We start from the raw sequence: 27,925 nt of genomic DNA on the forward strand, positions 1-27,925 counted from the left end.
ACAACTCATCCAGTCCATTCATTAAAGGTAAATATTTTTATTTATTCAGCTTTCATTTCAGAAGTGGAGGAGTGAACAAGTGAAATAAAATTAAAATATTTTTTCTCATTTTTCATATTTTATTAATTTTATTCTTCTTTTCACAACATTATAAAGAAAAAAATATTTGTACAATCATTACTTAACAACAATTGGTTTAAATTAACAAACAATATTAGCTACCATTAAACATGACTGAAACGAAGTTATTATTGCAATGATGATAAAATTAAATAATTAAAAATCATTATTGAAAAAGTAACTTAAAAATTCTCATTAGAGTATATAAAAATAATATGTTTTATTAATTTTTATTTAAAATGTACAATATACTAACGAAAATTTGTATTTTTTTATCTTTTTTCAAATATTTTATTTTAAAGGTTTTAAAGTTTGTCAATATCTTGATTCATTTTTTAAATTTGGTTGTTTAATACAAAACATATATATGTTAATGACTTAATTGTGATATATGTATTAAAAATAATAGTATAACTAAAAGGCACTGTAAGTTAGTTTATCACAAGATGGCACCGCGAGGAATTTAAATAACAAATATAATAGAGCTATCATTTTTAAAACAAAAACAAAATTAGCTCTAATAATTTCATACATTATATTTTACTTTTTATTGCCAAATATTTACACTTACACCCGTCAACGGTAAAAAAAGATAAAAATAATTTTACCTTTCAGCAAATTTACTTTATCTTTTACGCTACATCAAACACTATGTAGACTGTATTTAACACTTAATTGTCACTATAACTAATAAGTTATTATACTATATTATACAAACAATAAAATTTAATAATTAAAATTAATTATTAAAATACTCAAAATTTATAAATTAAGTAACATTATTAAATTATTTGTTATGGTAACACAGGACTAAAGCGATGTGCCTTTAGTTTCGCTCTTTTTACTCTTTTCCTTATCCACATCGGATGTTTTTAAGGGGCCGTGTTTCCAATCAGCGGGATAGCCGTACTGCCTGACATCATCCCACCATTGTTGTTTGCCGTCCGCCCATATACAATAAATCACGTTTGTACCGACAAGTACTGCGAAACACACCCAAAATGCTGTCCGCCATTGTACAAGCGTTGACTGAAAAGATAAATAATTTTGTATTAATACATTTATTTTCAGCTTCACGCTGTATCCCGCAAATAGCAGGATAGACACAGGGAACCTACAGTTAAGATACTTTCCCACTCTCGTGTTGAGTTGCGGTATTGAACGCCGCGCTTTTTACTTGGTACCAGAGCGAAGAAAAGGAAATATTAATGAACTATAAAAATAAACAAAACCTATTTATCTGTCTTTATTTCGTTCTCAACTTCGGCGCCTGATATTTATTTATAGCGATTGACTATTTCTCATAATTGCTATTAAAGACACAATCTTTTATAATTTTGGTAACTAAAAGGAATGTTTTGGTCCTATTTTTACAAAAAAAATAAATATTATACTTTAAAAATATTATTTTTCTTTTTTAGAAAACGTATTTAAATTTGAATTCAGTGGCGGTTGTATGTTGTTAGAAATAACAAAGGATTTTTCTCTCCTATGTAAAGAGTAACTTAAAAAATATCAAAAATATTATTTTATTCATAGCTTTACTGCAAAAATAATTATAAAATTATAAAAAAAATCCTTTGTAATGAAATATTTTGATTATATCCTACTATTGTAGAGTTAAATAGACATTACACTATCTATTCTAAATACCACAATGGTCCATGACAATGGTTGGCTTATCGTAAATCTCAGTTTACATCAAAGTTTAGCTTTAGAATCCTGAAACTTTGAACTAAATCCTTTCGACCCGGCTATTATCTGTGAGCCACAAAACTTAGCAAAACTTATTACTGAACTAAGAAATTGATAGGATCTTGCTAGTGACATCAAATTGATACATCTTAGAAGTTTCTAATGTCAAGATAAGTAAAATTTGATAATAAATAAAATTTTTTTTCGCCTATCTCTCACATTTGAGAAGAAAGCTAGGACAGTATTGTGATAGGTCCTTATTATAAATATTTTTTATGTATATATTTACTTTTAATATTTTTTAGCGCTACGCTGTATCACGCAAACAGCAGGATAAGCAGAGGAAACTTTTAATATCATTTAAAAAAATGTTATAAATTTAAGTGCTTACTCGTAAATCTCAAGTGGTAAATAAGTAGGTAATATATACTTACGTCGGGAGTCAATAATCCTATTAGATAAGGGGTTATAATGCCCGATATGGTGGATGTTCCGTTTATCATAGCGGTGAGAGAGCCAGCATAGTTAGGTGCCAAGTCTAACGCGTTCACCTGAAAAATTATTATTATTATTAATTTTAGAAAAAGAATCAGTCGAACATATCCAATGTAATTACATATTTCTAAAAAGGCTTGTTTATATGTAAATTTTCCGCGGAATTCTGTAGACTGCGAGTTGAGTAGCGGAACTCGCTTTGCCTTGACACCAAAACGAAAAAATGAACGTAGCCAATATTTCATTTCCTCGAGTGGGAATCGAACCCATAAGCTGTCGCGTTTAATAACACTCTTGTGTCCCGCTATGCAGTTATTTATTCTGTTTAAAAAAATATTTAAATTTTTGGAATATCGATTTTAATAATCGACTGAATATATAAAAATCGATCGACTGCAAAAAAAATACACCTCTACACATATATGGGTCATAATCAGAAAAGTGGACATTTTCGAATTCGTAACGTAACTGATAAGTAACAATACTGATAATGTTTGTTACGAAACTGATGACATAAGGCATTATACACAACAAAATAAGAATATTATATGAATAAAACTATTGTTGTTTTTATTTAATGAGACACAAATTAAAATTTTAAAGATTCAATCGTTGAATTAACAGATTATAAATGTAAGAAAACATAACAAAGTGACAATATTAACAATATAATAATGCTAGTTCGTAATAAACTTATATTTCTAGAGATCACAAAGTTAATGATAAAATTAAATCCACTTTAAAATATATCAAAATTTGAGTCGTTATCACTGGAATTAAGTTTAATTCTTTGTAAGTGTTTATTCCGCATATCTTCATATTTAATAGGATTGGTCTGTTTAAGACGTTCTCTATATCTTTATTGTCTTTCAGCATTTGACATAGGAGCCATGACGGTTACTGAAAATAAAAAAATATGTATCAATAAGTATTTAATAATATTTTATGTTTATTGTTTAGATCTTTAACAACGCTAGTACAGAACGTATTTGTTTTTAAATAAAAGCCTCACCCGCTTGAGCTACATATTTATTAATTCACTATCTCCAGAGAAAAAATCAGTAATTACGAAATCACAACTAATTTTAGGAAGAATAAAAAAATGTTTTTAACTAAATCGGTTAAGCCGTTTCTGAGATAAGCGTGCACAAACACATTAGACAAACAAGCAAACAGGCAAAAAACTTAAAAATCATTATTTTTAGTTACTTTACGTTATCAAAAGTCACCAATTATTTTTTTCATATGCCAGCAATTTTTTTTTATATACATATCTTCCGATGGTAACGTAATTATGAACTAGGCTTCATATTTTCTCAGTTTCGTTACGTAACGAAATATAACGAAATTGAGAATGAAGTCTGAGAAATTCTAACCTTTTTAAATATTTGCTCATAAGCCACGTGTTGCATGTGCAAGCAATGAAGTTCTTTTTTGAGATTTTGTAAAAAGAAGCAAATAACATAAACAAGAAAACGAAATTATAGAATACTTACCAAAATAAAAGCCGTTTATAACCCTGAGATGTAATTTCACGCATTCCCTCTAAAACATTTGAACCCCTCAACTGCTGCGAGAAGACCACTTGTTGTAGCTACGATAGCATTGACTTTTACAATAATGGTGCCACAATAAAAACTAATATTAAATACCATTCAAAATAATTGCGTTCATATTTTAATTGTACGTTACTAGCCCTGAGTAACAAAAAGACAATATTTTGGGACAAATTTACTTAATTCATATATATTATTTATTAAATAATGTATCAATAAAAGTAGTTCTATTTAATATTATGCAAAAAGTAAAGTAATATAAACATATCTGAAATCAAATAAAACCATAAACATTCGTAACAAATCAATTTTTAAAAAGTAAAGTGGTGAATGGGACACGAAAAATTGTATGGAAGCATTTTGAAAAGTTTTTTGCAACTAACAAAAAATACTATTATTAGCCTTAATACATTTAAAATATTACAAAAATCTTTAAGTTAATAAGTAAATTTATCTTAAATAGCAAAATATTTAAATTATCTTTAAAATTGTATTTTTAAAACGCATTCAAAGTAGCGGGACAAGAAAAGACACAAAATGTACACTTTTTCTGATTATGACCCATATACTGTTACAATTACAAGAGGACCAACATCGACTCTTTCGATATAAAAAAAGCTTTTAAAATAGTATTATAAATTCATGTCACATCCTTTGTTAGGCTATAAAGTATGAACAAATAAACCGTACTATATTTTCTATATATATATATTGGCACAAGACGGGCACATAAAATACTTGTCAGATAACATATATACTATTCTTATACGATGTCTTATAATCTAAGAAGATAAAGATAAAGATAAAAAAGATATAGGTGAATCAAGATATAAATATTATTGTTTTGCCTTTTACATTTATCTGTACCAGAATTTTGATAATCAAAATGTCATTATATAACATAGATTCTAATCTAAGATATTGTAAAAAGTTTAAATAAAAGCTAAACTAAAATTTACGTCACCATTTTTCTAATTCAAATATATTTTTCTTTTTTTTTCTAGATTTTGGGCTATGTCTTATATGATAGTAATAAAATAATTAACTTGATAATATAATATAATTGACTAGCAGAGTATATTTTCTGTATTATCTATATTTACATAATAAGCGCCATTCAAAAAGAATTAACTATTCGATTAATTTCCTTAACTATAGAAATACAAGAAATAAAAATGAATCTAACCTTCATACCGCTGTAAAAACCACCCATTAGAGCCATAGATGCTATAAAGTAGGCGACAGCTGCAAACCTATCGCAACCCGCATACGAAGCCAATATGATACAGATGGCTGGTCCAGTTGCAGCTGTAAAAAAAAACACAGTTGAATTGATAACCTCCTTCTTTTTGAAGTCGGTTAAAAATAATAAATGTCAGAAATTGTCATTGTAATATTGCAATACATTGAAATTATAATAGTTGGTGTAAGTGAAAATTGACTGTTTATTTAAAAATTAATATAAAAAAGATATTATTTTATATGTTTTTATAATGAACTAAAACTTAGCAAAGTTTACAAATTCCCAGTCTTTCTTTTTCGATAAAAGTTGACATTAAGTTTCGGCATTTGACAATCAGCGTCTTTGAAAAGTAATCTATCCTTAGCATATATTAATTTTATGTCGGTTGAGGGACAATCCTACAGTCAACGTAGGTAGTTGTCAATTTAGGATAATATAAAACCAATTACATGATAATTTGGCTTCAATTATAGTTATTTCTTTATATTATAGTTAACTTAAAGTTTCTCAGGGAGTTCCACGCTTGGAGTATCTCTGAAGAATAGGAATTTGAAAAGGCAGTGGGCTGCTCGTATTTTTTTGTAGACCGATGGGGTAAATAAACGCTTTCTTAAGCGGAGACTGCGCCTCGGAAAATATAATATAGGACGTTCGCGTTGCTAGCTTGAAGGTGGGTGGTGAAGAAAGACCCAAAGATCAACCTCAGTAAGATGCCATAGGAATGAGCATTGAACCAGGATAGACTATTAATGATGGTAATCATGATAGTCAATTCTATGTAAGAGGAGGAGAGGAAGGAGCTTAATATCTTCATTATTTGTGCCTATTGATTACTATAACTTTACGAAATTAAAAACGTTAGAGAAGTTAAAGTTTTTCAAACAAAGTTGGTAAACTTCAAAATTCATTATTTTTTTATCATTCACCTGGGTATAATACTAAAAAAAGCAATCCTCTTACTTCTGCTTCAGTAGACAATAACACATTAACTTTACTATCTACAATTCTAAACTCATAAAACTTTACTTGTTTACTAGTGTATTCTGTTTCTGTCTCTTGTGTATTCGTGATAAAAGGATTTTTTTTTATATTTGAAAAAACAGAGACTTATAGAATTGTTCATAACTATCTATACTAATATAATAAAGTGGAAGAGTTTGTTTGTTTGTTTGTTTGTTTGTTTGTTTGTTTGAACGCTAAGATCTCTGGATCTACTGGATCGATTTACTTTGTTTTTGTTTTGTATGAAAGCTGCATTCTTCAGAAGTGCTATAGGCTATATAATATTACATTACACATATATACTAATAAATTAAAATACTTTCTAATTTGACATGCAATTTATTCTACCATGTTAATAACAACCGTCGTCGCTACGCGACCGCGTTCGTTACCGCGTCATTTTGATTCATCCTTATGAAAATAAATATAATAGTCACTTTTAGCATTTATCTAGATTGAAATTATATTTCTATAGAAATTGTATTCTTATATTTCAAGCAGGCGTAGCCGCGTCCGGGTCCGCTAGTACTTAATATAATAAAGCGGAAGAGTTTGTTTGTTTGTTTGTTTGTTTGAACGCTAAGATCTCTGGATCTACTGGTCTGATTTAGATTGTTTTTGTTTTGTATAAAAGCTTCATTCTTCAGAAGTGCTATAGGCTATATAACATTACATTACACATATAAACTAATATATTTTAAAGTACTTTCTAATTTGACTTGCAATTTATTCTGCCATGTTAATAACAACCGTCGCGTCGCTACGCAACCGTTACCGCGATATTTTGATATTCATCCTTATGAAGTTTGATAAATAATTAAGATGTCACTGATTCGAAATGACCTAGCCTTCGGGCGGCATAATATGAGTATGTCCGACGCGAAAATATTCTTATAGTTCAAGCAGGCGTAGCCGCGTCCGGGTCCACTAGTTGTTCATATTTGTTATTTTATTTTTGTTCTAATATCACTCAAAGTTACGGATTGGCCTACATTATACTTTATATTAAAAATTACTGATATCTACTTAATAATATTTTATATATATTTATTGAATATTGCGTATAGAAAGATGAACAATTTAAATACATTAATTATTTTGTTTTATGAAGTAATAAAAAAATAAAAGGAAAAAAACTATATAACTAATATAGTTGTACTTGCCTATGACAAGTTAAAGAGATATTTCAAATGTTACACAAGATATTTGTTTATCAGTTATCTTATCACGTCGAGGTGTTAACCTAACACTGGTGTCTATGCAAGTCCACGAGCTTAACTACGTATCTGCACTTGGAATTACTATCTAATAAGACATTAATTATTTTTTACTTGTACGCCACTTTTATGCAGTTTTATTATAGACTGAGGGAAGTTTCAGACAGAGGGAACCTAGAATTAAGACATTTCGTTTCCTACTTTCCGCTGAATTGAGGGCATTGCTTGTTGAATGGCGGTACTCAACACTGCGTTTTGCCTCGTTACCAGAGCGAGGAAATGAAAGTATTAAATATTTAATTTTATGGGTATATGTACATTAAAAAAAATACCTAGAGCCTAACTACAATCAACCAAATATAACTGGCGAAAATTAACAATAAGAAAAGATTATTAAACAGATCTGTTTTTTTTATATATTTTTAAGTTTGAGTATCTACTATGTCATATATAGAATGAGCTTTTCTTACTTGCACGTACATATACCTATTCAAGATTTTTAGGCTACGTATGTTTACGCTGTGCATTTAAAACATTTCCATTTTCAATTCTAATACCCCAAAAGAAACATAAAAATAAAAAAAATATATTTATACCGATTGTCGTATGAATAATTCTTCCCATTTTGATCGAATGCCACTCACGCTTGACGCAAAAGTCGCAAGCCCAGCCGAATAAAAAGGCACTTATCCACATAGCGAGGTACGGCATCGCTGTCAATGTTCCAGTAGTCGCTATGTTGAACTTTAGAACGTCAGTCATGTATTTTGGCAAATCTGTCACCATTGTATAGTAGCCCCAGTCGTGACCGACCTGCAAATATTATTTATAAATATTACTTGCTAGAAACTGAAATAAGGCTTCGCCCGCTTGTACTATTTTGATATTATAACCATTCTAATACCTCTAAGAGTATGTATACAAAGGTTCATAATAGTGATAATCTGTTGAGTAGTTTTGGCGTAAAAGCGTAACATACAAACTTACATTCACATTTATAATATTAGTATGATAAGTAATATGCATATTTTCTTAAGATAATAGTTTTATAAGGTATTTAAAACAATTTTCTATAGGATCTTGATTCCTTTATAAATAATTGTCAAACAATTACTTCTGACATGGTGTTATAGTAAAATGTACGATATAATTAGTAGAATAGTACTATAATACTATAACCAAAAAAATTATAAGCATAACCAAAATAACTTTTAATAATATCAAAACAATTGATATAAAATCAATATCATTTTAATGTCTACTAGGAATTTAATTAAAGGAAGGTTCAAATGAAATTACTTACAGCAGCGAACAATAGGGCCCAGACGGGCACCGATCGTACAATCGCCTTCCAGGGCACGGGGTCCCTCACGCTGGCGGTTTCCGCACTCGTTACTGTTTCATTTAGATATTTCAACTCCTTATCTGATATGAAGGGGTGAGTGTTGGGCGTGCTGTAGCAAAAGATGCTCTGGAAAATTAAATTTAAATTTACTGAATAAAAGGTCCCAACTTTGAGGGAGAAACATTTAATGTTGCGAACAATTATTATTGCTTAAAATGTTTAAAATGTGTAAAATATAGAGTCAAGTTATACTTAACCAAAAGAATAAATTCTTTAAAAATAACATTTTCTGATTAATTTTCATATTTTTTTTAAGCTACACGCTACCACTTATAGCATCGTAATCAGAGGAGGCCTAGTGTTTATACACTCTATTCCTCACTTTTCGCCAAGCTTTTGAGACACTGTATGTGGCAGGATTCGATGCCATTTTCTTATCAAAATAAATAAACAAATGTGAATAATTAATTCCTCAGAGTGGAAGTCGAACCCATAGCTGTCGTATTTACAGTTAAATGTACCACAAAAGCCTCGTTTATAGCTTACTCAGTATATTTGTGTTTTAATATTTAATTTTTCGATTCAATGTACATAAGTACATAATAAATTTTATATAATATTATATATTTAAAAAAATTCTTACCCACGCAATAAACCAAAATATTCCAAAGCAACCGAAGAAGTAAAAGACATTCGCCCAATCTCCACCTCCAGCCATTAGGAAACCAGACATGAATGAACCAAATATATTTCCTATTTGAGCTCCCCCGAAGACCAATGCACCTTGACGTGACCTCTCATGCGGTGGAACCCATCGAGCAAGCACTATCATCAAAGCTGGCATAGTTGGGCCCTAAAATACATAAGCATTTATTTTACATCACTAGCGACTAAAACGCGGCTTCGCCCGCTCAAGCTTTTTACTTATTTACTATAGCTTTTTGTTTTAGTATAATTTTTAAAATAAATTGTAGCCTATGTATTTGTCTAATGTATAAACTATCTTAATAGTGTTGTTTTATCCAAATTCTTCCAGCAGTTCTTGCGTCAAAGTCAAACAAACATCCATCCTCACAAACTTTTACATTTGTTATATTCGTAGGAATGTATTGAAAACAAAATATTTGCATTGCATAAAGTCAAATTTCTCCTACTCTACCGAGAGACTTGTGATGGTACAAAAAAGGAACTTGACTCATTTTCAATAAAAAATATAAATTGCAAAATTAATTCTTATAAACAAACATGCCATTTAAAATATTCAAACATTAAGCAAAGATTAGGTTTTAATACATTAATATTTATGTCAAAATCGATAAGACACCTGTTATTTAACAAATTCAATATTCAAATTAATTCTAATTTATTTAAATAACAACCTATATCCAGTTATAACCACATTTAACGTTCCAAGAAAATACAGAAAATTATTAAAAACAATATCCTTACCTCGCCCATGCCTTGCAAAACGCGAAGTATAAACAGCCAAGTTGCTCCCCCAGCCTTTACTACTACAGGAGTCATTAACGTAAAGATAGCAGTACTCAGAAGACCAATTCCTAAGGTCCATTTACCACCGTACCGTTCAGCTAAATATCCACCAGGGACGTGGGTGATAGCATATCCATAGTAAAATCCGCTAAGAATGAGTCCTTGTGTCGATTCAGACCAATCAAATATAGCGTGCTATAATGGAAAAATAAATAATTTAGACTTTAACATTATATTTTGAGGCCGACTTGGGGCAGGGGCACAAGCGTATGACTGTTGTGGGTTCGATTTCCACTCTGTAGAAATGATAATTTATGAATATTTTCATTTCTTCGATCTAGTACCGAAGCGCGGCGTTGAGTTTGGCCACTCAACACGCAATGCCCCAAAAAATTCGGCAGAAAATGAGGAATAGAATGTCTTAAAGTTCTATCTGTTTCCAAGATATATCGTGAACGTAAAAAAAAAACTTCAACTCACCGGTTTCAAGGTAACAGTTCCATTAGCGAATATCTCGCTATCATCAGGGCATGCGTCAGGGTCAAAATGCGACTCCGCATCCTTCGTATTATTTACCATCTGGGTAACCGCGAGGTTGAGACACACCCTCATGGTGTATGCGTTGCACACAGCCAGCAGTCCCATGATACCCAGGACATACCGCTGGGGAATTAGGAACACTGAGCGAAAAATAAATTACAAATAAAATTAAACTTGTATTGTATAATTGGAAAAATAATATCTTTATGAGGCCAGGCGTGGTGTAGGAGCTCATATGTATGTCTGTAAAAGGCATGGGTTGTGAGTTCGATTCGCACTCGAGGAAATTAAATATTTAATTTCATTTGTCGCTCTGGTGTAAGTGTGGTGTTGAGTTTAGGCACTCAACACGCAATGCCTCCAGATGTCAGCGGAAAATAGGGAATGGAATATTTTACAAAAATAAATAGACTTCAGGGTTATCAAAGTTCTTAATAGGCGATTAGTCTATAACATTTTTTATTATTTCTATTTAATAAATCTATCCTTAGGTATATAAATATCGGATTTATGTTTGCATATAATTAAAAAAAATTACAAGTAAATAAATGTGAAAAAAGCATACTTTTACTTACATAGTAAGACACATTATAAGGAAGATTTTATTATTCTCATATTTTTTTTAAATGAGGCAATAAAAGATATCGATTTAAGTACAAACGAGTATTATCAGTAAGACACCTCTTGACCCACATTGGTTTGGATGAACAGTACTTACGTTTTGACACCTTCAAACGCCATCCTTGTAACATTGCAACGTAGAATACAAATATTAAAGCAGCGAGTGTAACTTTTGAGGACCTGGAAAGAATTTTTTTTAATTATTTGGAGTATTTAGATTTAGGCCGTCGTAGCGCAGCGGCACAAGGGTGTGACTGTAACGTGACGGTTGTGGGTTCGATCCCCACTCGAGGAAGTGAAATATTTATTTACGTTTATATTTTCATTTGTTCGCTCGGGTGTCGAAACAAAGAAAGAAAATGGGGAACGAAGTGTCTTAACGAGGTTCCCTCTGCCTACCCTGCTGTGTGCGGGATACAGCGTGATTAAGATTAAAATTCTATTTTCTTTTTATTATTTATAAAAAAAGATATGGAGAGTTTCGTCACTGAATTATTCTTATTTAATGCAATTTAACGCAATGGATAAATAACGACGATCAGATCCGATAACATAATGTGAAAGTGCATTCTTCGAATCCGATTCCTTCTTTATGAAATAACGTAATAACTATAAAGATATCAATATAAATGTTACGTGTACGAAATATAGGTAAATAAAATTTAAACTAAAATTAGTTTTTAGCCTTTTATAATAACTTACATCATTATCGTTGTTTACATAATACCTTCGTGTATTAAAACTATGTAATTTTATGTAGGAACAATATTGTACAATTAAATATATACTTAATATTTACAATTTTAGTAATGTCAATTAAATATTTGCAGAAAGCTTTGATAATATATGAGGGTCATTGTTTTTTAATATTATTATATTTTTATTTATTTCTCAGTTGACTGAATGAAAATTTAACTAATTTAAATTAATTAATATTTTGAAATTAAGATTTAGGCATCGTAGAGCAATGAAAATATCACCCACTAAAAAGTTAGTGAAGATACGAATGGATAGAACTTCAAATCTCGTATAAGAGCATGTTAATTTAAACAAAATAACAAAACTACATTAGCATCAAATAAAAAAAGAATTAATATCTAAAAAGAAACAAAATATAGAGGCCAATCACTAACTTCACGCTCCATTCATAAAAAAAAACAAGAATAAAAAGAAATAAACATAAAAATTACCTGAATATTAAATATTATACGAAAAAAACTTTATTTAGTTATACTAGATATATACAAAACTTAATATCAACGTCTCAAGGCAACTAAGCACGGCTTCCTATCGTGCTATATGAGAGCATGTCAATAGCAATCTGCCTCCTCGATTTAACGAACTCATCGGTAACCAAGTGTAAATACCCTCACGAACAGTTATCTGGCGAGATAACCTGTGGATAACAATATTTTATCTAGACATCTGACAGATTTATCTATGGGATCTTTGAGTGTCAAATAGAAAGAAATACTTCAAGTTATAAGAAATATAATCAGCTTTACGCTGTATCTCGCATACAGCAGGCAGAGGGAACCTAGTGTTAAAACACTTTCCGTTGAATTATTAGGGTCCAACTCAACGCCGGGCTATTGCCTTGGTGCCAGATCAAAGAAATGAAAATAAATATAGAGAAAAGCCAATAAAAAAGCCGTTTTTCTCGAGTGGTAATCGAACCCTCAACCGCGTTAGAGTCACACTTTTGTAGCTATGCATCACGACGGCCTTCAAGTTATATATAAATTTATTTTTTATCTATTTTAAAAAGATGGCACAAATAACAGGTAGAACAGGTAAATAAGATGGGTAATCTAAAACTTCTTTAATGTTTTTCTTTTCATCAGTTTTCCTCATATAATAAATTTGTCTTTAATGAATATACATTAAAATTGTAATTACGATTTATGTTACAAAATATAATAACTTGAGGTCGTCATGGCTCAGGGGCACAAGCGTGTGACTATAAACGCCACGGTTGTGCATTCGATTTCCATCCGAATAAAATATTATATTTTCATTTTCTAGCACTGGTAACGAGACAAAGTACGGCGTTGAGTCCCGCCAGTCAACGCCTCGAGAATTAGGCGGAAAGTGGGGAATGGAAGCGTGTTAATTAGTGAGACAGTAACAGAGTGTCTTAACACTAGGCTCCTAAATTCCCTCTGCTGACTCTGCTATGTACCGGGTACACTGTAAAACTAATACGTAGTACAACAACTAATGCAATACTAACTTCTTCAATTGCAACCGATCCTATAATCAGAACCTAACCAAATTTTCATGAAACTTTAAAATGTATCCTTTGCAATAAAAAAAGTATCATCGAAATCGGTTTGCAGGATTCATTCGAATTTAGGACTTATGTGATTTTGATAGTGAATAATATTGTCAGAAATGGACCAAATTAAAATGGGGACCACACGGGAAGCACCAACACCAGCCACCACCACCACCAGGTTTCCATGTGAAAAAAGAATCGTCAAAATCCGTTCACCCAATCAAAAATTCTAAAGTAAAAAATAGAGTCAAATTGATAACCTCTTCTTTACAGAAGTCGGTTAAAAACAATTAAAGAGACCAGAATCTAGTTATGTACTAGAACCTGTATAATTGCTGTAATATTATATGTATTGCATAAATTGCTATTATAAACGAACAAACGTGCTCACGCTGTTTTTATTATACACTCAATCGGTAATTAGTTCTACCACGGCCACGTGTGAAAGGTAAATGTTAGAATGTCGTTGTTATAACGTTACCTTGTATTATAATTTTATTATTATTTTTTATAATATAAGAATCACGTCTCAGGATTTTGTATCCCGCATGTTAAAAGAGCAGAGTAGGCAGAGGCCAAATTCTGGAGGCATTTGTCCTACGTCTTAATTAGAACGAAGGGTCCTATTGGGTTCCCAATTTCCATCTTCCCTACTATGTGCGGGACACAGAGTGAAGCTAAAAAGAAGATACAAATATCTAAATGTAGGTCTTTGAGTCGATGTAGCAATTCTTATTATAATAGCTGTATACGGAATCCCTCATAATGGTATGTAAGTATATAATTGCCCTTTTATAATTTATTACATATTTTAATACTATAAGTATTACATAACGTTATGCAATAATAATATATGCAATGTGATATAAATACAAGTTTCTTATAAAACGATTTAAATTGTTATAACCATTTTTTTACATTAGTAACCAAGCAACGTAATTTTTTTTGTTAATCTTCGATTTTTAGCTCGTATTTATAAGCTGCTCTCAAGTCTTGAGAAGTCGCCCTCAAGATCTGTCTCAGAGTTGAGAGTGGTTTATAAATACGGGTCTTAGTGGCACTTTTAACACTAGAAGTGCCGAAGATTGAGACCCCCCTTGAACCGCCGTCGTGACAAATTTGTCCCATTCTACTTATTATGTTGATTGTTGGTATAATACAAAAAAAATATTATTAAAATAATGCGTAAAATATGTAGACCATCTTTAATAATCAATTCTTATTCTTTAACAAGCATAAAAGTACCAAAAAACAAAACACAAAGAAAGAATCAAATATTTCAAATACGTTCTAAGGTCGTGACAACTAACTGAATAACTCTTACAAAATTTTAAGTTATTGAAATTAGTTAATATTATTATTAGGCCAAGTAATGCATTAATATATTCTTCATCAGTGACACATCACAGATGATTTATAACATTGCATAGTAATGCCTCCAGAATTCGGCGGAAAATGCCAGCGGAGTGCATAGCACTAGGTTCCCAGGTTCCCTCTACCTACCCTACAATTGCCCACATTTGGTATCGAGTGTTTTTCTGAAATTCAAGCCTAACTTAGTCATCCCTTCATCTGATACCTCACTTGAACTAGCGGCAAAATTTCGTATTGACACCAATTTTACCCCACTTTTCAGGCTATTATTTTTTAAGATTTATACATAAATGTATAGTTTTCAGATTTTTTCTTGTACTAGTACTACATGTAGATGCTAGCTGCCAAATTTCATAATTCTAAGTTAACTGAAAGTACCTTATTAATTTGATTCCCTTTATAGTGTCGAAATACACGTTTTTTACTATATAAATGGTCATATCTTTTTTTAAGGGCGCTTTTTCAGGAAATCAAGGGATTGTAGATCGTCATATAGTTGATATTCATATACTCATATGAATATCAACTCGATTTGTCCAAGCATTCCTGAGATAAAGGCACAGACAGACGGATGGACAGAAAAATGATCTTATAAGGGTTTTTTATTTCCTTAAAACCTACAGATCACTAAAAACTTAGGCATTGACTGCTAAACCTACTATTTAATTTTTTTCCGCCCCCGCATCGCCCTTTCACCTCCACCTCGTCCCCGAGGCATGAAAATATGTCAAATTATACCCTCAAATAATAAAATAATAATGGCGGGACAAAAATGACCCAGCGGCAGTTCTAGGTATATCTAATTTTTTTTCAAAAAGTATGACTGGTATGAAATTATTTATATTTTTAATTAAATAAAGGTGTAAAATTGGTAATAGTAAAAAAATTTCATCAACATAAATTAACAAATAAAAAAGTTATATAAAATCAAACTTGCGATTGGGACAAAAATGGGACGGCGGCGCTTCTAGTGTTAAAAGAAGGAAATTTTAAAATACAAGTTTATAGAGGATACCTTTTGCTTTTAAATAGTATTGAGCTTTTACCCTGGCTTCGCTCGCGTTGATGTCCTTAAATGACGACAATGATCATAAACGGTTAAAGGGAGTAATGAAATTTAAATTAATTTTCCAAAATTTAATTTAATATAATATTTTGATATTTTCATTACTTTTTTAAACATTATACGTTAATACCTATATACTGTGAGAAAAATATTTAATTCTCGAGATAACAAGTGACAAACAAACTTACAGTTATAATGTTATAACTGACATATACTATACAACTCGGGATTTAACCTATTCAGTAAACGTGAGGGCAAAATTATCATTAGTGGTTTTTCTTGCTACGTAGTTGCTAAACAAATACGTAAGAAATTGATTAAAGTCTGTAATTTATTGAAGATTTGGATTTGAACCGGTTTTTGAGGATAAGATCAACGTAAATTTGTTATACAGTGTGTTATTGTAGTTGTGTGGGGTATATATTTTAATTTATTATTAGCTAAAAGCTTTAAAGCTAAAACAAGAAAGAAAAAATACTTCTATTCTGACAATTGACAAGTTATAGGTAAATTAGAATATTAAGAGAGAATTTCCTGAAATTCCCCATAGAGACATAACTTGTTAAATCATATGAAGGAATTTTACATATTACATACAATTTTAAATCCACACAAACGAAGTTACGTGCTAAAACTTGTTATATACCAAAAACAAGCTTTCACAACAAAATCTGTCAATATTTATTCTTATTTAATAAAAATTTGGGGTCGTAAACAAAAAGCCACTCTGTATTCCGCGATGTTGTGTAAGCGGACGACTGGTGCCAGATAAATTTAAAAAGGTCAACTACTTTCTGACAGCGCGACAGTACAAAGTCAAGTCGATTCGGCTTACGGCTTCTCGTTGAATTAAAAAACAAAGTAGAAATTAAAAAATATATTTTTTGACAAAAAACCAACTTCAGTCAAATCCCATAATCAAGAAACCAAATTCTTATAAAACCACCCTTGAAATGTATCCTTCCCAATAAAAAAAGAATCATCAAAATCAGTTAACCCAGGTTAAAGTTCTGAGGTAACAAACATAAAACATACAGTCGAATTGATAAACTCCTTTTACAGAAGGCGGTTAAAAATAGCTAAAATTCTTCTTGTTGTATTTAATATACTCTTAAATATATTTTCATTCTTATATGACAAATATAAGAATAGAAATAAATGCATTCATGGTTTTAAAATGATAATATGGTCTAAGTAGGGTATTCGATTTCGGTTTAGAATTTGTCTTCATTATGAATGCTAGTTCAACTTTTTGTCCGACGTATATAAATTATATATAACAAGAAAATTGTTGAAGACGTACAGTGAGAAGTCCAGAAGTGCTTGACTGTACTAGTCATGGCTGCAGGTTCGATTCCCATATCGTATATTATGTCAATTACCTGCGTACCATGTTCCCAAAAATATTCGGAAACTAATATTATATCAGTAATAAAAATATATTTGAAATAATATTCTGTAACTTATTTATTGACGTATTCATAAATAAATATTTATTTAAGCAATCAAGAGCGCAATTATTGAAGTGTATTCGGGTTCTAACGACAAGAGTAACACAAATATAACACTCAAACTTTACACCTTCAGTACTATCATAAATAATATTTTGTTTTTTTTTTAAAATATAATTTATACTAGTCCCGTCCAGTCGTGGTTGTGGGTTCAATCCCCACTCGAGGAAGTTAAATATTTATTTAAATTTATATTTTAATTTCTTCGCTCTGGTGTCGAGGCAAAGGGCAGGATCAAAAATTCAGCGGAAAATGAGGAAAGGAGTGTCTTAACATTAGGTTCCCTCTGCCTACCCTGCTGTGTGAGGGATATTTCATAGTCGAAATATATTGACTTGACAATCATTGCTATTACGATACGTATATTATTTAGAAATCTTTGTTTTATGTTATTATTCTTTTGGAATACAAAGAAAAGGCTAATTATAAAATTTTTACTCTTATCACGAAACCATTCAACAATACTTATTGTACCTTACCTTTGAATACAAATGGTGTATATTTATCAACTTGTCACAGAAAATTATTTTTGTTTTTTCGATTTCAACATAAAGAATATAAAAATTAATATATTTTAAACGTTAAATAAGAAAATATATTAAGATACCTATTTATTTTGAGAATCTTCTAAGAAAATACCTTTTACGATTGAATTCGTATCTAAAATTCCTTAGAAAATATACGCATGACGTACGTAATAAGCCGGTAATTTAAAAAGTTACGCTACACAACATTAATGCTTCGTTTTATCGGAAAATTTTATCATTTTTCCATGTCTCGTGAATGGAAGTAATAAAAATATTTTTCTAAGCTAAAAATATTTCATTCAAACGTCAATCGTCAATTTATATTAATAAAAAAAAATTGTAATTATTTACTTAGTACCTACACGTGTCACAACAATTAAAAAAATAACTCACTTTTTCTGATACGGGGTAATCCCCGTATCGTCTAACTTTTTTTCTATCATCATTGCACTAGACGTTGACACTTTTGTTTAAATTAAATTTTTTAAAATACACTTGCACTCAAAATTCAAGCTAAGTACATAATGACGGTAGCAACGTGTGCTATAATATAAGTCCTCCAATTACTTATGTAATTCTTTTTCACTGCTTACTTATCAACAGTAATTACTAAAATAAATATGTCTTTTTACTTCCAACAACCGGCTTTTAATAAAATTTCTTACCACTTTACGAATAGCAAAGGATAACAGCGGTTCTCAAACTATATTTAAAATTAACGGGTTCCGTATACGTTTGTATTTTAAGGCACCTACTAAAAAATATTATTTATAATGAGTAGATCGAATAGAATGTATTTTGTGCATGTTTAATTATGTTTTTTTTTGTAACAATTTATTCTCGAGGTCTTTGAATTAATTTAGAAGTGTTTTTAAATATAACAAGTCTACTGTTTTTTTTGTCAGTCTAATAGTATATAAAGAATTTAATTTAATAAATGCGGTAATTGTAATAACTTATTTTAATTATAACATTACTTATATATTTTTATATTTTTGCAGTAAAAAGAACCCTACAGTCATTATCGATTTAATTAATGCGGAACGAATTTTTTTCCCAATAATTCCGAGAGTCAACGAGAGGATGTAGTGAGAATTCAATTATTTTTATATTACTTTTTTTATAAGATACTTTTATATAAATTTGTGTAAATTTCATTAAAGTTTTGCTCATTTCTGACTTTTTTTTGCTAGTAGTAATAATAATAAAAAAATATATATTTAACCTAGAGCGTAAACTTCACTTTTAAAACTTTCATGTAACTTTATTTAAATTTCATTTGCATACAGAAAAATGCACGGATTATGAGAAGAAATTACTTAGCATTCCATGGAATTTCAAATTCCATCTCATTGCAAAGTGAGATGAGATAAGAGCAGTACCTGGGAATGCTAATAGCTATGCACAAATTGATGAAGTTTAATATTAAAAATGACAAGAGGACACTAAAGATTAATTTGAAGATATCAGATATAAGCTTCACGCTGTATCCCGCACACAGCAGGATAAGTAGAGGGGCGTGCGTTGACTTTAGTATTTTTATTTTTCTTAAGTAATTTAATAGCTAACTCTATATATCTCTAGTTATAGCACATACCCCTCATGTGGAAGATCTCAGTCTGCCTTCCCTCAGTGGTTGCATATAAGTATTTAATATTAATTTCTGTTTGATTTCCCCATCATGTGTTTTCTTAAACAAATAATCTTGCCACTTTCTTATATAACGTCAAAGACAAATAATAAAAAATGTCTTAAATGACATTGGAAAAAAAAAGAAATATAAAAAAATATATTCAAATTGTTGTATTACGTTGAAATAATAATTTTCTTCTTAGGTCACAAGATTTGATTACGTCTGTTTTCTAAATAATTAAAATGAAATATTAGCATTTGTCATATTTATTAGTAATAAGTAACCATTTAAGAATTATTTACTTCACTCTAGTTATCATTGAGGAGTATTTTATGTGTTTTATTACCACAGTCATTAAGGATGGACAGCGTCATCGACATCATTGTTAAAATAAAATTTATTATATTTGTATAATTTTGAATTGCCGGTATTCTTTAAAGAAATACATACAATAAGCTAACCTTTGTTAAATTATAATTTAAGATGTCCAATCATTTTTAAGTCTAATTTTCACCAAAGCAGAAAACATAATTTTGATTAATTCCTACAAGTTCTCCTCTACAGTACCAAGTTTGTTTTTAAATTTATTTAAATGTTTACTACTGATAGATACATTCATATATATTTTAATCATAAATGAAAAGGTAGGGTAGGCAAAGAGATTCTAGTGTGAAGACACTCCTCTCCTCACTACTTTTCACCGAATTCCAGAGGCATTACGTATTAAGATTGCCTCAACTTCAGAAGGAAGAAATGAAAATATTTAATTTCCTCGAATGGGAATTGAACCCACAACCTATATATTTTACAGTACAGTGCAGTCGTAATAGTATTTATAAAATTATAATATATGGATTAGAATCAAATGTACCGTAAATACGATTCCGTCGGAAATCTCTGATTGTCATCTGCAGATTATGAGTAGACCAATTCTCAAATTCCCTTATAGACCGAGATCCCAAGACCCCCAGACCTCTGAAATGTCCCCAATTTCAAGTCAATGAGTAGGCACACTATCTTAACTACATATTAGACTAATAGTCCTCAAAATTTCAGCTTTGCTAAAATGACGTAGGTCTGGCAGCTCTGGGATCTTGGGCATTTATGTATTTAACAGTCTTAGCACAAAAGAAATAACATATATATATAAAAAAAAAATTGCGATATCTATATTAAAAACTTAATAATTAATTTTACAAGATTTTTAACCGTTTCAAACGACCTTCAGACAAATAAATGGTTATCGAGGTCGCTCGCACTATTGTGTTTACGGTTGAATTACTTGTTATTATAAAACGCCTCACAAATTATAAGCACTAGGAATGCAATATATTTTAAATCAACTGCAATCTATATCCCGTACAGAGCTTGGTAGGCAGAGGGAACCGAGTGTTAAGATACTCCATTCCCCACTTTCCACCAATTTTTTCTTTAACTCAATTCTGAGCTTTTGCCGTCGTGCCAGCGTGAATAAATGTAAATATTAATAAATAATCATTGATTCCCTCGAGTGGGGATCGAACCCACACTTGCACGCCTCTGCGTTACAATGGCCATTCCGAATAAATGATTAAAATGTAATTTAAATATTTTATTTTTATTTAATATTCCTTTAAAGTCGTTACCACGTTTTAATTGTTAAACAAAGGATAAAATAAGAGTTATTCGCTTCTGAGAATAATAAAGAAAATGAGTCACCAATCCAATAAGCTATAAGGTAATCTTCAGTTTATGACAGTGGTTGAACAAGGAAATGGTAATGCACCATTATGCCGGAAGTTATCTTCTAGAAGATTTAATAATTATTATTACAACTTATTTTATACCACATTTAACAGTATGTAGTATTTTAAGTAGAGAACTTAAGATATTGTTTTTCGTCTTAATTTGAAACATTGTAAATTGAGTGATAGAACTCAACCCCGAACTTTATCCTACCAGACCAGTGAAATAAATATAATTCTTCAATTCCCCCAAGTGATGATAAAAATCATTAATAATCATTTGCTTAGAATATAAATCTGCTAAAACCATTTTTTTGTCGAAGCTAACGCATTGCGTTGACAGTATGCATACATGGGCATATCTAGAGATATTTTCCAGGAGAAGTGGAGAGATAACGTCTGGACTATAGCTTGGAATAGATTTGTTCGTGTAAAGAAAGGTTTTTCTATTATTTTGTCAGGTTTTTTTTATTATTAATTTTTTAAGCCCTTCTCTGCCCAGTTTCCTATGCCCCAAGAGTCAACCGCTGTCCCACCATTCCGCATTGGTATCAATCGAAATGGTAAATAAGCAAACAAAAAAATTAAAAAACAGGGTGATCTATCCTCAACTTTTCTCTACTTTCTTCTATACGTAACACTTATCTAAGATTGAGAAGATGAATTTCTGGAGTTCATGATGTATTGGACATATGCTTACAAAATTCTAGTAGAAAATATTGTAACAACTAGTATGAAAATACTTGTATATAATACCTCTCTATTTCATAATAGAGGTAGTGTATTTATTATATGAAATTTGTAGTCGTACTAACTTTTCTCGAAACTTTGTAAGGTAGTCCTAATAGCATGAGTTAAATGTAAAGAGGAAAATATTTTGTATGCCAAATACATTTACTTCGCCATTCAATCAACGGCATTTCCTATTTTTCGTCGAGAATACGAAATATATAGCAGAAATACTTTTAGTTTTTATTTGATACATATTATCTAAATTAATAATAAATAACATTGATTTTGAGGTCAGTCGTGGCGCAACGATGGGTTGTGGGTTCGATTCCCATTTGATGAAATGAAATATTTAATATTTTCATTTTCTCGTTCTCATAAAAGGCTCAAATTTAGTGGACATTGAGGAACGACGACATTTTTAAAATTGTAATAGTATTTTAATACCGATTATTAAAACACCATGTTCCCAGGTTCCTCTACCTACCCTGCTATGTGCAGGATGTAGCGTGAAACTAAACAAATATTGAACTTCCTAAATAAAAGAAGAAAAGGCTTAAACTTTATTACACTAAATAATTTTCTTTGCCTGGCATGGCTAGTTTATTAAATAAACAATGAAGACAGACGGACAAGAAAAGGTTCCTTTTTTCCTTAAAAGATACGGAACCATAAAAAATAAGAAAAAAGATAAAAAAGATTTAAATAAAATATCATATTGATACGATCTCTATCGTTTATAAATAAATCAATTTATGAATCAATTAGTGATGTAGCCACGCTAACCCACTTCTTGTATTTCGGTGTCAAGGTCACCTTGGGTCAATAGAAGCAATTAATCTAAAAGGTGTATGTGTAAATATAATATAACTAGCGGGCGCGCGCAGCTTCGCTTGCGTATTTAAGGGTGAATTCTAATAACCCATGAAACATGTGTTCAATGAAATATTTTTAAGAGTCTAAATTTCAAATTTTATAAAAATCGGTGCCATTTAAGAATTTTCCCATACAAACTTTCAACCCCTTATTTGCACCCTTAGGGGGTGTATTCAAAAAAACCATGAAACATGTGTTTAATTATATACGTTTAAGAGTCTGAATTTCAAATTTTATAAAAATTGGTGACGATTAAAAAAAAACCTATACAAACTTTCAACCCCTTATTTGCACCCTTAGAGGGAGAATTCTAGAAAACGATGAAACACGTGTTCAATTAAATACTTTTAAAAATCTAAATTTCAAATTTTATAAAAATCGGTGCCGATTTAAAAATTTTTCCATACAAACTTTGAACCCCTATTTTACCCCTTTAGGGTTAAAATTTTTCAAAATCCCTTCTTAGTGGATGTCCAGATTATGAAAGTAAACATCTGTCCAAATTTCACGTTTCTACGCACAGCGGTTACGGCTGTGCGTGCGTCTTACCTCAGTCAGTGAGGACAAGTCCTTTTATATATATAGATTATGATAACAGCTAAATATTTTATTATTTTTAGTTAGATTTCATATTTTTTTATATTCATTGAAATAAATAAATATTTAAAATAAATATTTTTTTTGTAAATGTATATATTTTATTCTGATTTCGATTTTCAAGGAACTTTTACTGGAAGATAGAGAACTGAGTGGAAAGTGGAGAACGGAATGTCTTAACACTAGGATGCCTTTGCCTATCCTGCTACATACGGGATAAAGCGGGACGCTATTTTTTATTTAATACTAGCTTTGCCAGCGGCTTCGGTCATATCCTAGTACCTACAGATGAAATTGTAATGATTACTATTTTATTATTACCACTATAACAAATTAAACCTCGATGTTACGTCATTTGCGTTAATTTAGAGGTACTTATCATTTGACAAAAGGCAATTTCTATTGTTTTCATCTCACCTTACTGTCATAATATATTATAAGAAAATTATAATTGTTATTTTTTTTATAAAGTTACGGTTCAATGTACCGAAAATAATTCTGTTAATATCAAAATAAAATGCAAAATATATATTTTTTATAACTCTACGCTGTATCCCGCACCTAGCAGGAGAGGTAGAGGGAACCTGTGAACCTAGCGTTAAGACACACCACCTCCATCATCTTCCGGATCTTGAGGTATTGTGGCAGAACCAGAGAATGGGAATCAAACCCATAAATATTTCCAGCTTGTGCGCGTGCGCCGCGATGACAACTATATACATATAATTGTAATAAATATGTATAATAAAGAAATCAATAGTATATTGTCTCTTTATTGTTCTACCTAAACCATAATTTGAATTTATATTTTTAAAAATACATTTGTTAGTCGCTAAATCTATTTGTCGTGAATAATTATAATTTGATATGGCATAGCATTTCAATGAATATAATACGAGTACGTAAAATGGAAATTTACATAAAATATATAATTTGCAAATTTTACTAATTTAGTTGTAAACCAGCGTTACCAGTTGTCTCGTTTTTGGCGTGACGTTCCGGTTTTTAGCCCAAAATGTGAGATTTAAAGAGATTTGCTATTGAACTCTATCGATTACCTAAGATTTACTTTTTTTAGCACACGGCAGGCAGGCAGAGAGAAACTAGTGTTAAGATACTCCGTGCCATATTTTAATTCTGGAGGAATTATCGTTAACTAGTGGAACGCATCACCGCGCTTTACCTCGACACCAGAGCGAAGAAATGAAAATATTAAATATTTCATTTCTTCGAGTAAGAATGGAATCCACAACCTGTCGCATTTACAGGCACATTTAGTGCCCCTGTACCATAAATGGCTTCATTAATTAAATTATAAAATCAATAAATTATAAAGAAAATATAATTATTTTACCAATTTAAAAATATTAATCAGCTAACTCTGAACAGCTTGAAGCTGATCCAATTGAAACATTAGACATAGACACGTAAGAGAATTGTGATATCATTTAGTATTGTTTTAACTTTACAATACGTGTACTAAGTAAATAATTATACAATAGTCGTTTTCACAGACAAGAGAGAGACTTTTCAAGACGATCAAATATTTTTCTCTCTTTATGTTGACTGCTACTGTAATGAAAATAATAATTAAATATTTCTTTTTATAGCTGCACGGTGTATATATCCCGCTCATAGGGAAGGTAGGCAGAGAAAACCTGGTAACCCAGTGTTAAGACACTCCGTTCCCATTAACACAATTCTGTTGTCCACTTTCGAATTTTGAAGGCATAGCGTGTTGAGTAGTGGAACTCTACATGGCTCTTTTCCTCGTTACCAAAGCGAGGAAATTAAAAAATTAAATATTTAATTTCTTTGAGTAAGAATCGATTCCCATTGTGTTCGAACCCATAACCTGCCGAGTTAACAGCCTTTGCCACTGGATTACGACTAGCTTCTCTTAATATATTCTCGTAGGTCAATTCAATTAAAATAAAAATAAAATGAAACAAAGCTTTTGAAGGTTACGCATTATCAATTCCTTTTTAACTAAAAATATATGAATGCCTTTTAGTAACTGACTTTTGTAAAAGGAGGAGGTAATCAATTCGATTATATTTGCAGCTGGAACTCGGAACAGCTGGAACGATTATTATATAGGCTACTTTTTATTTCGGAATTACCGTGAGATCGGGATTTACGCAGGAAAAACCGCCTTTACCAAGTACAAATACCTACCGCCAGATAGATATGAAATTAAACTTTTTTCTATTAAACGACAATTTTTCAAATAAAAACAAATATATTGCCTTTATTTACAAATTAAAATTTAACCTATGAATAATAGTGTTTCCTTAATACAGTTTAAATAATATTAAATAAATTATGGTATACTTTAAACAAGCGAAACCACTGGGAGACGCTTGTTATATTTAAAATGTACATGTAATTTTTTCTTTGCTCTTAAAATTATTTTTTTTCTTACAACTTCAGTAATGAAATTGTTTTATAAAACAAATATTTTTGTAAGAAACTAGAGCTACTCACAGACAACAATAAATTCTTAACACAATTTTTTCATTCTTAAAGTTATAATAAACGAAATTATCGATTTTACGAGCTTAACATAAATTAGCTTAGTTTAATATTCATATACAAAATACATTGTATTATTAACCTACTGATATTTATCCTCTTAGAACATTTCGAATTAAATGAATATTGAGTTTTTTTATTATTATCCTTATACCTTATATACAAATTTAAATAAAAAAAATACTAAATTGCAAAATTCGCGTAATATTTTAAGTAAAATAGGAGGTCAAGTGGTACCACTTCATGTTTATAAATTAACTATGTCTAACGCAAAAATGGTTAATATTGATACTACTCTAGTATTAGCGTTTGCAGTGTTTCACAACTGCATAAAGTAAATTATATGTCGACGACCACTATCAGTACAACTTGCGAGCAAGATATAATATCTTGACTTGGAATAAGTTTTTAGGGTTCCGTATATCAACAAGTAAAAACTGAAACCTTCAAAAATCTATTTGTTGTCAGTTTGCCCGTCTATCAGGGCCATGTATTTCGATATCGTTTAAATAAAAGTTAATGTCATATATGCATGAGTCCCTAGAAGCATAGAAAATATCTAACTTTTATGTCAACGGAATCAAAATTTGCAAACACTTATTCATCGATTATGGTGCATTTTATATGAAATTTGCGGCGTAATCAAAACCTATAAGGTACTTCCCGGGGACCTACAGTAATGAAATTGGCATGAAGTGAGTACCTACAATACAAATGGGAAAAACTCGAAAAGTTAAAATTTATAGGTTTCGAATAAAAAACCATAGGGTATATCATCCATGATTGTGAAATAATATATTATTTTACTATAATTGCGTAAAAATAATTTCATCAAAAGTAAGTACGACCCCTGCCCTAAATCAATGTTATCTCTGCTCTTACAAAAGCTGGTGCAAGCTTCAAAGGATTTTCATATAAACCGAAGAGAGGGAATTAAGAAGATTTATCATGTATAAGTCTGTAAGTGTCTTAATAGGAACGGAGTGTCTTAGCACTAGGTTCCTAGGTTCTCTATATCTACCCTGTTGTATGCGGAATATAGCGTGGAACTAATAAAATATGTAAAGTTTCTTATAAACTATAATTAGATTTATATAAAAAAAAAGATTTTAAACGTAATAACAAAAAAGATTTGTTTTTATGATTTAATGCCTCTGAGTGATAAGTAAGCCAATTATCTGAGATTCTTTAAGTAAATGGCAATAAAGATACTTTACTACTGGCATTCCATAATTTTATGTACGAAAAATTCTTGTTGAACTAACATGTAGGTTCTACAAAGATAACAATTCCGCTCATATATTTTTATTTAATAATCTCACACGTAGAATCTTAAAAGATATATTTATTTATTTTAATATTTGTCATAATAATTTGCTACTTAATTTTAATAACGTTTACATCGTGGAAACTAATATTAGAATTACTGATATTAATTATTCATGGATTCTCACGTTCAAAAAAAACAAATAACCAAATTAGTCAAGCTATTATAATTACAATTAAATTGACTTAATTATACTTTATAATGGAATAACCTAATTAAAATTGATTAAATAAAGAAAAGAAAAACTTACTTTTCAGCCTTGTACTCCGATATTAATTTTCATTTATATACACACAAACACTAGTTGACGCGATCGAGCGACAGGCTGCGACTGCGCAGCTCCACAGTTGTGCGTTGTCAGATTAAACTTGCGGTATATCATCAAACGATGGCTGTACTATATCTATATGTTATATGTCAAAA

The 27,925-nt window shown here is 30.4% G+C and overlaps 1 protein-coding gene across 2 annotated transcripts; it reads right to left on the bottom strand.

Annotated features, from left to right (window-relative positions):
• Positions 1 to 98: 98 nt before the first annotated feature.
• Positions 99 to 27,909, bottom strand: LOC146531374 (putative inorganic phosphate cotransporter). 2 transcript variants are annotated; one of them, XM_085198152.1, is made up of 10 exons: positions 27,753 to 27,909; positions 11,423 to 11,505; positions 10,645 to 10,844; positions 10,123 to 10,359; positions 9,317 to 9,526; positions 8,632 to 8,799; positions 7,925 to 8,141; positions 5,053 to 5,174; positions 2,250 to 2,366; positions 99 to 1,149 (listed from the first exon to the last, which is right to left on the bottom strand). In XM_085198152.1, the coding sequence occupies exons 2-10, from the start codon at positions 11,454 to 11,456 to the stop codon at positions 931 to 933; spliced, it is 1,524 nt and encodes a 507-aa protein (XP_085054278.1). In that variant the 5' UTR covers positions 11,457 to 11,505; positions 27,753 to 27,909; the 3' UTR covers positions 99 to 930. The 2 variants fall into 2 exon arrangements, with proteins under 2 accessions (XP_085054278.1, XP_085054279.1); XM_085198153.1 differs by lacking the exon at positions 27,753 to 27,909 and adding an exon at positions 12,516 to 12,642.
• Positions 27,910 to 27,925: the final 16 nt, after the last annotated feature.

This window comes from Heliconius melpomene, chromosome 15 (assembly GCF_056956725.1).
Source record: "Heliconius melpomene rosina isolate 202511_hmr_F chromosome 15, ASM5695672v1, whole genome shotgun sequence".
Classification (NCBI taxonomy): domain Eukaryota; kingdom Metazoa; phylum Arthropoda; class Insecta; order Lepidoptera; family Nymphalidae; genus Heliconius; species Heliconius melpomene.